Raw genomic sequence first — 14,665 nt, 5'->3', positions numbered from 1 at the left:
GGTTATCGTTCATTTCATACACATATATTGAACAAAAATTTCTTTATAAAAATGCAACATTCAGAAACTGAAGATAACATTCGATTATATTGTTTCAAAAATAATTAAAGAAAAAAATGATGTAAAAGCATTACCTTTCTGTACAGTCGTTGTACAACTTTTCGAAACTGAACTCATATAAATGATCCAAAGACATCTTTTTAGCTTTAAAATTATCTGTTCTGTACTTCACCACTGTTAAACTGATACTAAGCTAGTAAGCGTACCAACACACTTAAGTACTCAAATACGTCATGCGCGGATCCAGGACCCACTTTTGGGGGGGGGAAAATTCTAGATTCTTCCGCCATTTTGGGACGTCATTTTTTTTTGCCGTTCATTAATATGGGTTTTCACAAAATGCATTGAAGTTGGAATGAATAGAATAAAAAATGTCCCCATTCATTTACTTGTATTTTCACATTATAAGAAGTAACAAAGTGTATTAATTTTTTGATATTTTCCATTTCACTTGTGTTCAGTAGGTTATGTCATTTAATCATGGAAAGATACAAGCTTTCACTTCAAAATGGACCACTTTTTACTTCAAAATGACACTAGGTTCATTCAGCATGAAAGAAACCGAATGGATTGAATAAAACTCCAAATCAGCTTTTATACAGGGTGTTCCTAAATTGAAGGATGGGCACCCAAACTCTTTGTTTTCCATATACAGGGTGTTGAAGTTTGATTTTTTCAAGTTTTTTCTCATAGCACCTGTCCTTTACAAGATATTGACCTTGAATTTCGCATGGATATTCTAATTTAAAATTTTCATTATGTAATGAAAGTAAAAATTTCAAACTATTCTCTAGTACCTAATACTCAGAAAAATCCAAATAATAACGAAGATCTAGTTAGTAAGGTATGATATAGCTATGAATAAATTTATTATAAGTGGCACTCGCCTTTCAGGCTCGTACCACAAACTTCCACACTCGCGAGAAATGTTGGACTTTCCCCACTTGTTGCACAATATACTAATCTATCATAGAGGAGAATAATAAGATTCAGATGACGAGATTCAGTTGAAAACGACATATTTAGTAGTTTGCTCCCATTTTTATCGAGTATTTTCGTTAAGCAGAATTTCAATTTTGAAATTCTACATATCGATATTTATTTTAGAGCATCAAATTCGATATTTTTTTAATATTTCGCATCATGAATTCGACCACACGAAACATATTATGATCTAGTTGCATTAGTCAAAAATTCTGATTTATCGTGACCAGAACCTGTTGAAACCACCTGTTGATATTTGAAAGCAGCCGTTGAATAATATTAATATTTTATTGTTTTCATTTATTTCTGGAGCTCTCAGCAATATTGAGTCATAACTTTTATATCGATGTCCAGAAATTCAAAACAGCTACATAGGTATCGAAAATATTCGATATTTATTTTAGAATGTCAAATTCGATATTTTTTAATTTTTCGCATTATGATTTCGATCACAGAAAACCTATTATGCTCTAGTTCCATTAGTTGAAAATCCTGATTTATCGTCACAATATTCAGTTAAATACGACATATTCAGTAGTTTGCTCCTATTATTATGGAATACTTTCGTTATTAATTATAATATATATTATAATTTCAGTTTTGAAATTCTACATATCGATATTTATTTTGAAGTATCAAACTACTCAAACTGATTTCGTTCTTTAGTTGAACGTTTCGAAATTCAACCTAAACAATGTGAAAAGAGAATATGATTTTTATTTTCGTTCAATTATATCTGATTTATTTTATCACTCTGGTAAAAATAAATATTTTAAAAAAGGGTTAAACTGTCGTTTCTTATTTGTTGTGCAACGATTTTGCACGCTTCATTCCATGTTACGCTACTGGAATTTTTGAAGACGCGGTAATTTGTCAATTAATCGTTTCATATCGTGTACTTTCGGTCGGAACGCAGATGCGCGTTTCTGGAGAGAATTTTCTGAAAGATTTTCAATGATGATTGAGACTCCAGCAAGAATAAGTACCTCAGATTTAGATTTCAGTCATTATTAATTTAATTTGAGACTCGGAATCTTATTTATCGGCGAGAATTGTGTCGGGATTCTCGGTAAGTGTTAACATGAATATTAGTATTCAACAAGTAATAATCTCACCAGAATGAATCAATTTAATTTGAAACAGTAGTTTTTTTTTAGAGTCATCCATCTTGTCGAAACGTATTTCAGGTTTGGTAGAATTCTTTTTGTGTCAAATAATGTCAGCAAAACTCCTTCTCAGGTTTATTTGATAATAAATGTAATGATTTCTTTGTAATTTCTTGGTTAGAAATCCGAGAAGGAGTTGTAAATTCAGTTAACATATTCTGATATCATTTTTGTTCATTTTCTCAAAGCACCTCCCGTGGGATTAGAACGAAGAAAACCTCCCGTGGGATTGGAACGAAGAAACCTCCCGTGAGATTAGAACGAAGAAACCTCCCGTGGGATTAGAACAAAGAAAACCTTTCTTGGGATTGACAGATATCAAGAACTACTTCCTTGAGATACAGAATTTCGAATAGTACGTATGTTAGACCACTTTAGTTCCTGAATCTGAGAGAATACCTGCGAAATACCTGGCATTATCACAACAACTTCGTTGAATGGGGATTGGAGTACTATAGCTTCCTGATAGGAATTGGTGTTCAGAAGGCTGAAGATAGTTTACAGAAGTGGTTCCATTCTAGTAGCAGAGTGGCTCATTTAAAATCGTTTTAAGTTAAGTTTCTATTTTATTATTTGTTTGGAGTGAAAAGGATCGATCATTGTATATTTTAATTTTATTAAATTTGTAAAAACCTGGGTAGGAGTTTTGTTGCCAAATAAGCCAAACCACCCCTAGAAATTAGTCCTCAGAGTCTCATGGGCAATTGTAACGTTACAGTTGACAGATACATTCCAAGAATTATTTATCTGATAATACATTAGATAGTTAAAATTTTTAGAATGGCCATCAACCTCATTAGGTAAGTCATTATAAATATGACAAATAAATATTTTAAATATTTATTCAGCACCGAACGTGAGCGAGGCTACGGGAAGATTTATCGAAACGTTTACATACTTGACAGACAAAAACTCAAGACGAATAATCAAAAAAAATATTAAACGAAAAGAATGGATAACTGAAGGCATAATAAAATCAATTAACGAGAAAAATAGTATGTATAAAAAAATCAAATCGGAAAAATGTATGGACGAGAATCTCAATGAGAATTATAAGAGATATAAAAAACATTTAGAAAAATTAATTAAAATCGCTAAAATAAATTATTATGAAAACGAAATACAAAAACATAAAAATGACCCCCAATAGTTGTGGAGGGTCATAACAGATAAAAAACTCAATCAGCAACAGATTTCCTCAATTATGCAAGATAATATTACATTAACGGAAAGAACTAAAATAGCGGAAACTTTTAACGCGTATTTTTCTAGCATAGGCACACAACTGGCAAATAAAATAAAAAAGAAAAAAACAAAATTTAATAATTCAGAATCACCTAACCAACTCAAGTTAAATTTTGATCCTTGTGATGAGCAAGAGATATTGAAAGTAATAGAGTCACTAAAAGCGAATAAATCTCCAGGTATTTATGGTATCCAAGTGACACTACTTAAGAGAATTGCCAAAAGTATAGTCGCTCCCCTTAGGTTTCTAGTGAATTTCTCTATGCAGACGGGTATGTTTCCGGTTTCTTTAAAAACAACACTTATAAAACCAATACACAAAGCAGGAGATAAATCGTCCGTAAATAATTATCGCCCAATATCACTAGTATCAAATATCTCAAAAATATTTGAAAGAATAATACATAATAGAGTCACGAAGTTTCTGGAAGGGTGCAAAATTTTGAGTGAGAGGCAGTTCGGTTTTAGGGTCGGGAAATCCACACAGGATGCTATAGCGGCACTAACAGGTGAAATATATAGATGTCTGGATATGTCGAGACCATGTCTGGGTGTGTTCGTGGATTTAGCCAAAGCCTTCGACACGGTCAGTCATGACGGATTGCTTGACACTCTGAGTGCATGGGTGTCGAGGGTAGTCCACTCAACTGGTTTAGAAGCTATCTGATAGGTAGAAAGCAATGCGTCCAAGTTGGAGAATCGATAAGCTCACTATCAGACATACATTATGGAGTGCCTCAGGGAACAATATTGGGCCCTGTTCTTTTTAATATTTACATTAACTCGATGTTTTCATTGCGCACCAGGGGGAAACTATTTGCATTTGCGGACGATACTGCAGTATTTTATGAGGGAGATAGCTGGGAACAACTAAAGAGTATGGTAGAAATGGACTTCAAGGACATAATTCAGTTTCTTAATTATAAGGTTTTAACAATAAACAAGCAGAAAACAAAATTTATGCTGTTTTCCAATAGCTCAACTGTGTTGCCTGAGTATAGAACGTTAAATGTTGAGGATGACTTCACAATTCATTCAGCAGATCATATAAAATATCTAGGTGTAATATTGGACCCATATTTGAGATGGAATTTTCAAGTCGATAACGTTGTGAAGAAAATTCGGAAAATGATACCTAGATTCAGGTTTTTTAAAGAATTCTGTAACCCTCAGTTGTTGAGAACATTGTACTTGGTTTTGGTTCAACCCCTTTTGGTATATGGCCTACTTGGATGGGGAGGGGTAGTGAAACATTATTTACTTAAGCTCGAGGTAACACAGAAATGGTTGTTAAAGATAATATACAATAAACCATATCGCTATCCGAGTGAAAAACTGTTCCAAGAATCTGCTGTTATGAATCTTCGACAGCTGTATATGCTCGTGCTTGCTGTGCATCAATTTAAAAACATTTCGTCTGCGGAATTTAACGAGCATTTGCATGGAACGCGACACAGAGGACGAATGATTTTAATACCTAGAACAATGAAAACCATAGGACAACGATCGCACACATTTTTATCCCCTCGAGTGTACAATTACATACCAGCGTGTATTAAAGCAAGTAATAGCTTAAAAATTTTTAAATTAAAATTGAAAACGTGGATAGGAAACTTAAGTTCTCAAGAAGTTACGAATTTGTTGGATATTAAGAACTCGTATGTCCATACCTGAAATGTTGGGGGGAACCTTGGTCACAACAGCGGATTAATTGCATATTGGGCTCCTGATGCCTTGTAATGTGGTGTTAATAAAATGTTGTGTATATAGTCTATTAGATATTTGAGTGTATATATATTGTGTACATGAAGAGTAGAACAAATAATTTCAATGTAGATGCCTCAAACAAGGTGCCTACGCACCTTCGAGGTAAAGAATAGTTTATTGATTTACCTTTGTATCCATATTTAGGTTGAATTGTACTCAAATATGTTTGGTATAAGAAACTGTACTCTGAAAAATGTTTTAATTTTGCTCAATAAAACTTATAATAATAATAATATACCTACACACATTAAGAGTACCTAAGTCAAACTTTTGTTGGTTATCTGATGACGCCACGTTCATTAAACCATTATTCAACCCTTAATTACTACACAAAAATTTTGTAACATAAGTACTACGGTGGGTCAATTTGACCCGATTTCTAGATAGATATTAACAAAAGAAAACAAACGATATTTTTACATTTTATTCGGGAATAATAATTTTCAAACATTAATTTTTAACTCAAGTATTTTATTCGGTATTTTTGCATAAGGGGCAAACATTTATGGCACATTCTTTGCAAATCTGTTTTTTACACATCGAACAGAAGGTGTTTTTTTTTCGATGGACAAATGGCACATCTCTTTCTTTTCGAAGTTCCTACCCGAGGCTGAGGCTCTAGTGGATGGGAAATCTCAAAATCAAATATGTTCGCTGCTAAATTTCGAAGTTTGAGTGATATCTTAGGGTTAGATATCCTGGTTACTACATGTGATCTACACAACTCCTTGGCTAATGTTTTCAGGAAGTCTATTCTCGTTAGTTCCTTTCCGGTGGGTGAAAGCTGATAAAGAACTCTGGCATTCACTCCAGAAACATTCAAAATCATGTGAAATATTGCCATTGGCCATCTGCGAGTTCTTCTTGATGTACTGTAGTTTGCGCATTTTTGATCTAATGCGTCTACGCCAGCCTTCGTACTGTTGTAAAATAATATAATATCTGGCTTCTTGCTTTTTTCATCAACTTTATCATCTGAGTGCATAGAGGATAATAAAATCACAGATTTGTTTTTCTTCGGAACATGAGCAACAATCGTCAAATCAGAAGTGAACCCAAATAGGGAGCTTCCAATTTCCTTTCCTCTGGACGGTAGAAATTCTGGTGGAATGAAAGCTTTATTTTTCCTCAAAGTACCTACTAACGTCAACTTCTCTTTTTTCAGGGCATTTGCAAGTTCTAATGAGGTGTACCAATTATCGGTAGTTATATTTCTATTGGACCCTTTCACAGGTTCAATCAACCTCATAACCACTTGTGTTGGAAGGGATAGTTTCTCTCCTTTTTCCAAACAAGCCTTACTTGGTGTCTGTTTTCCACAATATATTTCCGTGTTCACCATGTAATGTGTTTTTGCATCTGCTAAAACCTGTATCTTGATCCCATATTTAGCAGGCTTACTTGGCATGAACATTCGGAATCCACAGCAACCTCTGAATGGAACTAGCATTTCATCTATCGTCAAATGTAGAAAAGGAGAATAACAACTCTTTGAATTATGGACGAATTGATTAAATAACTCAGATATTGCGGCCAACTTGTTTTCCTTCAGTCTTTCCTTCCTTGTACTATCATCATCGAATCGAATACAGGAGAGCAAGAAAGAAAACCTTGCAAGTGACATAGTGCACCTGAATATGTCTCTGCCCGTTCCATCATTGGCCCATAGAGATCTGAGATCCTCATGTCCTGATTTAAGAATGCCTGTTAAATAGAGCAGACCAATGAAAGCCTCTATCTTCTTGGTCTGTATTATGAATGAAGGAAGCAGAGAACTGCGATCGGCAATTTCTCCTTCTTTTGAACATTTTATATTTCAGTTGCATATTCTGTATTTTGGAGTTTGTATGTTTTGTGATTTTCTTGAGCATTGCGTCCGAAAAAATTAGTTTCCAGGCTTGCAAAACTGTTGAGAGTGGATTTTTTTTTGCGTCTCCCTTCAAGCCAGGCATTATTGTATAAATATTTTTCTTTTGGGTTTTACCTCTTGTTGGTGCATTTTTCGACCATTTCGTTTTGTCTTTGCCATAAAAAGCTTGACGATTATATTCGTCAACTTCTTTAGTCTTTCTCTCTGCACCTTCAGATTCTTGTTCATTATCATGCCATTCAAGTTCGCTATCACTGTCATGTTCGCTTATTTCTTCATGATCACTCTCCCCAGGTTCACTCCTATCTCCTTCATCTAGAATAGCTTCAGTAGCAGCTACTCTGTCTTGCACTTCGAAAATATTTTCATCTTCTTCTGAATTTTCTGTGGAATTACAATCCTCCCAGAACTGTTCATCTTCAACAATTTGTAGGATTTCAGCTTCATTGAGTGGCCTATTCATACTGTAGAAAAAAAAACAAGATCAATGAATTGATATTGATATAAATTTGGAATGATTCATTCATCCAATTGAATATAAAACGTACCTCATATTCCATATAACACTACCGTTCAAACTACGCACGGGTCAATTTGACCCAAATACAGCAATATCAGCAAACAGGGAACGCACACAGCTCGAATAACACGTCAGAACAGAGATTATGTAGGGCTAGGGAATACTAGAAGAATTACCCCACTACTCACACGCGAAACTAAGAATTTCGGCTCGTCGTCGTGTGGGTCAAAATGACCCGTCCGTAGTGACTAAGGGTTAACTTTCTAATAGATAACATAGGTATCCATAAGAATTTGTGAATAAACTAAATTAGGTCCTGATATCAGCAACTAAATTCTTATTGTTCAGGGGTCAGTGATAAATAAATACCACGAAAAAAAAATTATAAAACGAATAAACATTTTAAAAAAACTTCAAGAAAAGCGTCTAACTTTTTCTGCTTATCTCATCACGTTATGGTCATTGAAGCATTATTTAATTATTTACTGATAGATAGTTGAATAATTCTCATACTTTCTTCTTAAAGTTATTCAACTATCTGTTTGTAATTGAAAAATGGATTAATAATTTTTTATGCATGATGTTATCAGATAAGTCACTATTGTTTGATGACTTCTTACAAGTTTTTTAAAATGTTCATTTGTCAAGCTATTATGGCTCATGAAATGGCATTTAATAATAACTTACCAATAGATGGCTGTAATTCGCTGTTTGAAAGGTACAATATGGTTATTTTCATTTCAAACACATATATGTATATCTAAATACATATTAGACATTCGAATAAAATTTTTTCCTTTTCAAATTACTCGATTGATCCTAGATAAATTTTTCCGATGAAAAGCTACAATGAGTTGTATTATTTACTTCTTGTCACAAATTTCATAGTTTTTATATTTCTCCTCAATGAAAAAGGTCACAGACATAGACAAGATAATTGTCTTGAGTCTGAATGAAAAAAACCAACAATAAAACAATCATTTATCTTTTCAGAGGCAATTATGAATTTCTTGTATAAACGACCTCAAACTGTCTTTGGATTATTATTGGATTTCGTGTTTAAACACCAAATCTTGCGTGCTTCAGGTAATTATCAAAAACTGACTGCACATATTTCAACCATCTTCAATCAAATAGACCGATAGTAGGAGAAGCTCACACGCGAATCAGCTCAAAAAAAACAGTAGGAGTGGCCTTTATCTGTGACTTCAAGGCTGTGAAAATTTTTGATTTACTTCTCGGAAAACAATTTTTTCATTTTGTTATATTTTATCCTAATTCTAAATAATACTGTGGATTGGCTTGGTTTCTACTTGTTCGAAATTCATTTTAAATCGAAAATTAAATGACAGTCATTATATTTCATCTTTTTTTTTCGTATTCCTGGTACTGTATGCATAATGGAAACTGTTTTGGAGGAAGCCAACCTTATGGTCATCAATATACATACCGGGTGTAATAGGATCATGGTACACACCCCTTATCTCCCTTAAATTTGAAGGTTATAGATTGAAATTTAGGATAATAATAATAATAATAATAGGTATTTATTTCCAGAATTGTATGTACATTACAAAATGATAAAAACAAGTCACAAATTCCTTACAAAAAAATAAATCAATGAACTAATATATCTATGATATTTTTACATGACAAAAGACTATAAATTCATTTAAAGAATATGGTTCACATTTAATTAACAGTTCGAATAATTGTCTCTTGAAGAGTTTAATTTCTTTAATTGATCTTATTTTTCTAGGTAAATGATTGAACAGTTTCATACTGATTTAGTAATTATTACGCTCTGTACTCGTTAGTCTGTGAATAGGTAATAGATATTCAATCATTATCCTGGTAGGATTCACATTTTTACAATCCTGAAAATAGGAATTGTTCTCAAACAAAAATAACAAGAGTTTATAGATATATAAACCAGGGGAAATTTAATGAAGGAAACATCACTCTTAAATTAAATTTCCCTGTTGGTTTCTTCTTTATTATCTTCTTCATTTTCCTCTTCACTTTCAACACTTTCTTCATCTTCTTCATATTCTTCATCACTGTCCATCTTGTCGAAACGATGTATATTGACATTCTGCCAATTTGTATCGAAGATAGTGAAGGTACCTTCGAAAATTAACGTTGTCCTACACATCGGACAACATTTGGAAGAACTGGAGCACCACCTGTCGATGCATTCTTTGTGAAAACAATGCCTGCAATCGGTTAGGTACAGTTCTCCAGTCAACCTACTCAGACATACGCTGCAGTCTTCCTCAAAAGTTATACCCCTAGGAAAAAAAAAGTACATATTAATTCGCTGTTTGATAGGTACAATATGGTTATCGTTCATTTCATACACATATATTGAACAAAAATTTCTTTATAAAAATGCAACATTCAGAAACTGAAGATAACATTCGATTATATTGTTTCAAAAATAATTAAAGAAAACAATGATGTAAAAGCATTACCTTTCTGTACAGTCGTTGTACAACTTTTCGAAACTGAACTCATATAAATGATCCAAAGACATCTTTTTAGCTTTAAAATTATCTGTTCTGTACTTCACCACTGTTGAACTGATACTAAGCTAGTAAGCGTACCAACACACTTAAGTACTCAAATACGTCAGGCGCGGATCCAGGACCCACTTTTGGGGGGGGGGAAAATTCTAGATTCTTCCGCCATTTTGGGACGTCATTTTTTTTTGCCGTTCATTAATATGGGTTTTCACAAAATGCATTGAAGGTGGAATGAATAGAATAAAAAATGTCCCCATTCATTTACTTGTATTTTCACATTATATGAAGTAACAAAGTGTATTAATTACATATCGATATTTATTTTGAAGTATCAAACTACTCAAACTGATTTCGTTCTTTAGTTGAACGTTTCGAAATTCAATCTAAACAATGTGAAAAGAGAATATGATTTTTATTTTCGTTCAATTATATCTGATTTATTTTATCACCTTGGTAAAAATAAATATTTCAAAAAAGGGTTAAACTGTCGTTTCTTATTTGTTGCCAGATACATTCCAAGAATTATTCATCTGATAATACATTAGATAGTTAAAATTTTCAGAATGGCCGTCAACCTCATTAGGTAAGTCATTATAAATATGACAAATAAATATTTTAAATGTACCTACACTCATTAAGAGTACCTAAGTCAAACTTTTGTTGGTTATCTGATGATGCCACGTTCATTAAACCATTATTTAACTTTCTAATAGATAACAGAGGTATCCATAAGAATTTGTGAATAAACTAAATTAGGTCCTGATATCAGCAACTAAATTCTTATTGTTCAGGGGTCAGTGATAAATAAATACCACGAAAAAAAAATTATAAAACAAATAAACATTTTAAAAAAACTTCAAGAAAAGCGTCTAACTTTTTCTGCTTATCTGATCACGTTATGGTCATTAAAGCATTATTTAATTATTTACTGATAGATAGTTGAATAATTCTCATACTTTCTTCTTAAAGTTATTCAACTATCTGTTTGTAATTAAAAAATGGATTAATAATTTTTTATGCATGATGTTATCAGATAAGTCACTATTGTTTGATGACTTCTTACAAGTTTTTTAAAATGTTTATTTGTCAAGCTATTATGGCTCATGAAATGGCATTTAATAATAACTTACTAATAGATGGCTGTAATTCGCTGTTTGAAAGGTACAATATGGTTATTTTCATTTCAAACACATATATGTATATCTAAATACATATTAGACATTCGAATAAAATTTTTTCCTTTTCAAATTACTCGATTGATCCTAGATAAATTTTTTCGATGAAAAGCTACAATGAGTTGTATTATTTACTTCTTGTCACAAATTTCATAGTTTTTATATTTCTCCTCAATGAAAAAGGTCACAGACATAGACAAGATAATTGTCTTGAGTCTGAATGAAAAAAACCAACAATAAAACAATCATTTATCTTTTCAGAGGCAATTACGAATTTCTTGTATAAACGACCTCAAACTGTCTTTGGATTATTATTGGATTTCGTGTTTAAACACCAAATCTTGCGTGCTTCAGGTAATTATCAAAAACTGACTGCACATATTTCAACCATCTTCAATCAAATAGACCGATAGTAGGAGAAGCTCACACGCGAATCAGCTCAAAAAAAACAGTAGGAGTGGCCTTTATCTGTGACTTCAAGGCTGTGAAAATTTTTGATTTACTTCTCGGAAAACAATTTTTTCATTTTGTTATATTTTATCCTAATTCTAAATAATACTGTGGATTGGCTTGGTTTCTACTTGTTCGAAATTCATTTTAAATCGAAAATTAAATGACAGTCATTATATTTCATCTTTTTTTTTCGTATTCCTGGTACTGTATGCATAATGGAAACTGTTTTGGAGGAAGCTAACCTTATGGTCATCAATATACATACCGGGTGTAATAGGATCATGGTACACACCCCTTATCTCCCTTAAATTTGAAGGTTATAGATTGAAATTTAGGATAATAATAATAATAATAATAGGTATTTATTTCCAGAATTGTATGTACATTACAAAATGATAAAAACAAGTCACAAATTCCTTACAAAAAAATAAATCAATGAACTAATATATCTATGATATTTGTACATGACAAAAGACTATAAATTCATTTAAAGAATATGGTTCACATTTAATTAACAGTTCGAATAATTATCTCTTGAAGAGTTTAATTTCTTTAATTGATCTTATTTTTCTAGGTAAATGATTGAACAGTTTCATACTGATTTAGTAATTATTACGCTCTGTACTCGTTAGTCTGTGAATAGGTAATAGATATTCAATCATTATCCTGGTAGGATTCACATTTTTACAATCCTGAAAAGTACTGTTGAGTACCGTTGATTACTATTGGTTGAGAATCAGACACTAAGCGGCGTGGTTGAAACAACTGAAGCGGTGCTTACACAGCGATGAGGAAAGCAAGGGGAAACTACCTCATTAAGACTCCCTAGAAATCGTCATGGCTCAGAGAAATGACAGTCAACAGTTCACTAATCATGGTTTTCGGATGCCAAGATTCGGCAGGGGAAGAGATGACATAAACAGCAGGGCTTCCCAGGTCGTCAACTGTTTGTTGAAAATATACAAATCAACTCTTAAAATTGCGACATGGAACGTAAGAAGTATGTACGAGCCTGGAAAGTTAAGAAACATAGAGCAGGAGATGGTGCGACTAAAGATTGATGTTGTTGGAATAAGTGACACAAGATGGATTGGTTCGGGTGAACTTAGTACAGAAAATGGACGAGTTTACTACTCTGGCAATGATGACACTCAACACCGCTATGGAGTGGCCGTAATTCTTGACAGAAACGTAGTAAAATCAGTAACAGGCTTCATACCAATGTCCGAAAGAGTTATGTTGCTACAACTGATGACAACTCACCGAAAACTAAACCTAATACAAATTTATGCTCCTACAGCTGACAAAAACGAAGAAGAGTTAGAAAACTTTTATAGTGACCTTCAAAAGACATTACGACTAACTGCATCTAGAGATATAACAGTAGTTATGGGTGATTTTAATGCTAAAATCGGCGAAGGAAGATGTGACTCTACAGTAGGGCAGTACGGACTTGGTGTACGCAACGAGAGGGGCGATCGTCTTGTTGAATTCTGTCAAGAAAATAATCTTGTGGTAACGAATACGTTTTTCAAACTTCCCAAGAGACGTCTGTATACATGGAAATCACCAGCTGACAAAGACAACAACATCGTCAGAAATCAGATCGATTACATCCTAATAAAACACAGATATCGAAACGCAATAAAAACGGTAAAAGCTTACCCTGGTGCGGACGTATCATCTGATCATAATCCTCTTATTGCTAGGTTTCAGTTACAGCTAAAAAAGATGCAAAACAAGCATAAAGTTGATAAACTAGACATAGAGAAACTAAAATGAGAAGAAATCAGAGAAAAACTTAAACAACAGATCAACGCAAACTTAGAAAAAGCCACCACCAAATCTCAGCAAAATGAGGAAAGCGCAGAACAACAATGGCAGTTCCTTGAAACAGCACTTATAGAACCAAGTAAAAAGGAACTTATAACAAGCAAACATAAGAAAGAAGATTGGATGACAGACGGAATCTTGGAGTTAATGGATGAAAGAAGAAGATGCAAGTCAAATAACAACATTCGATACAAGCAGCTACAAATCCAAATAAGGCGAAAAATAAGAGAAGCAAAAGAAACATACTTCTCTGATAAATGTAAGGAGATAGAAGATTTACAAAACAAGTATGACAACTTTAATCTAAACAAGAAGGTCAAAGAGCTCGCGGGAATGAATAAAAGAAATACTTCAAATATACTCCTCGACAAAGAAGGAAATATCATAATGGAAACTGAACAAAAACTAGAGCGATGAAAGGAATACATAGAGGAATTGGAATGGAATGGAAAATACCCCTTCAGAACATCAAGATGGAGATGTGGGACCTGAAATAACTAAGTGCGAGGTTGAACATGCACTGGAATCCATGAAAAATAAGAAATCTGCAGGCCCAGACGAGATACCAAGTGAGTTACTTAAATTAATTAACGACAAAAACATGGATATTTTGGTGAGTTCATACAACACAATTTACAATACAGGAATTATACCAAAGGAAATGTTAACATCAACATTCATATGTCTACCGAAAAAAGTTAATGCCAGAGAATGCAGCGACTACCGAACCATAAGCTTAATGTCACATACATTAAAAATTCTCCTTAAAATTATACATACCAGAATACGTTCCAAACTAGAACTGGATATAAGTGAGAGTCAATTTGGCTTCCGAAATGGGGTTGGCACAAGAGAGGCATTGTTTTCTCTCAATGTGTTGACTCAGAGATGCCTGGATGTTAATCGCGACCTCTATATCTGCTTTATAGACTATAATAAAGCTTTTGATAAGGTAAAACACGACCAACTTATAGACCTTCTTAAGAACAAAAACCTGGACAAACAAGATGTAAGATTAATTTCAAATCTGTATTACAACCAACGGGCCACAGTAAAAAATGGGCAGG

At 33.2% G+C, this 14,665-nt stretch overlaps 1 protein-coding gene across 1 annotated transcript; it reads left to right on the top strand.

Annotated features, from left to right (window-relative positions):
- The first annotated feature begins 12,602 nt into the window (after positions 1 to 12,602).
- LOC123673399 (craniofacial development protein 2-like) lies at positions 12,603 to 14,015 on the top strand. The gene is made up of 2 exons (XM_045607885.1): positions 12,603 to 13,514; positions 13,578 to 14,015. The coding sequence occupies exons 1-2, from the start codon at positions 12,603 to 12,605 to the stop codon at positions 14,013 to 14,015; spliced, it is 1,350 nt and encodes a 449-aa protein (XP_045463841.1).
- The last annotated feature ends 650 nt before the right edge of the window (positions 14,016 to 14,665 follow it).

This window comes from Harmonia axyridis, chromosome 2 (assembly GCF_914767665.1).
Source record: "Harmonia axyridis chromosome 2, icHarAxyr1.1, whole genome shotgun sequence".
NCBI classification, from domain to species: domain Eukaryota; kingdom Metazoa; phylum Arthropoda; class Insecta; order Coleoptera; family Coccinellidae; genus Harmonia; species Harmonia axyridis.
Note: the sequence above shows the minus strand (reverse complement) of the source record. Positions and strands in the feature narration are given on the sequence as shown.

Bases quoted from the DNA above. Each gene is read 5' to 3' on its own strand.
- LOC123673399 (XM_045607885.1), top strand. From the start codon at position 12,603: ATGGCTCAGAGAAATGACAGTCAACAGTTCACTAATCATGGTTTTCGG. The intron at 13,515-13,577 runs GTTGATAAACTA...CTTAAACAACAG, and splicing joins AGATGCAAAACAAGCATAAA to ATCAACGCAAACTTAGAAAA.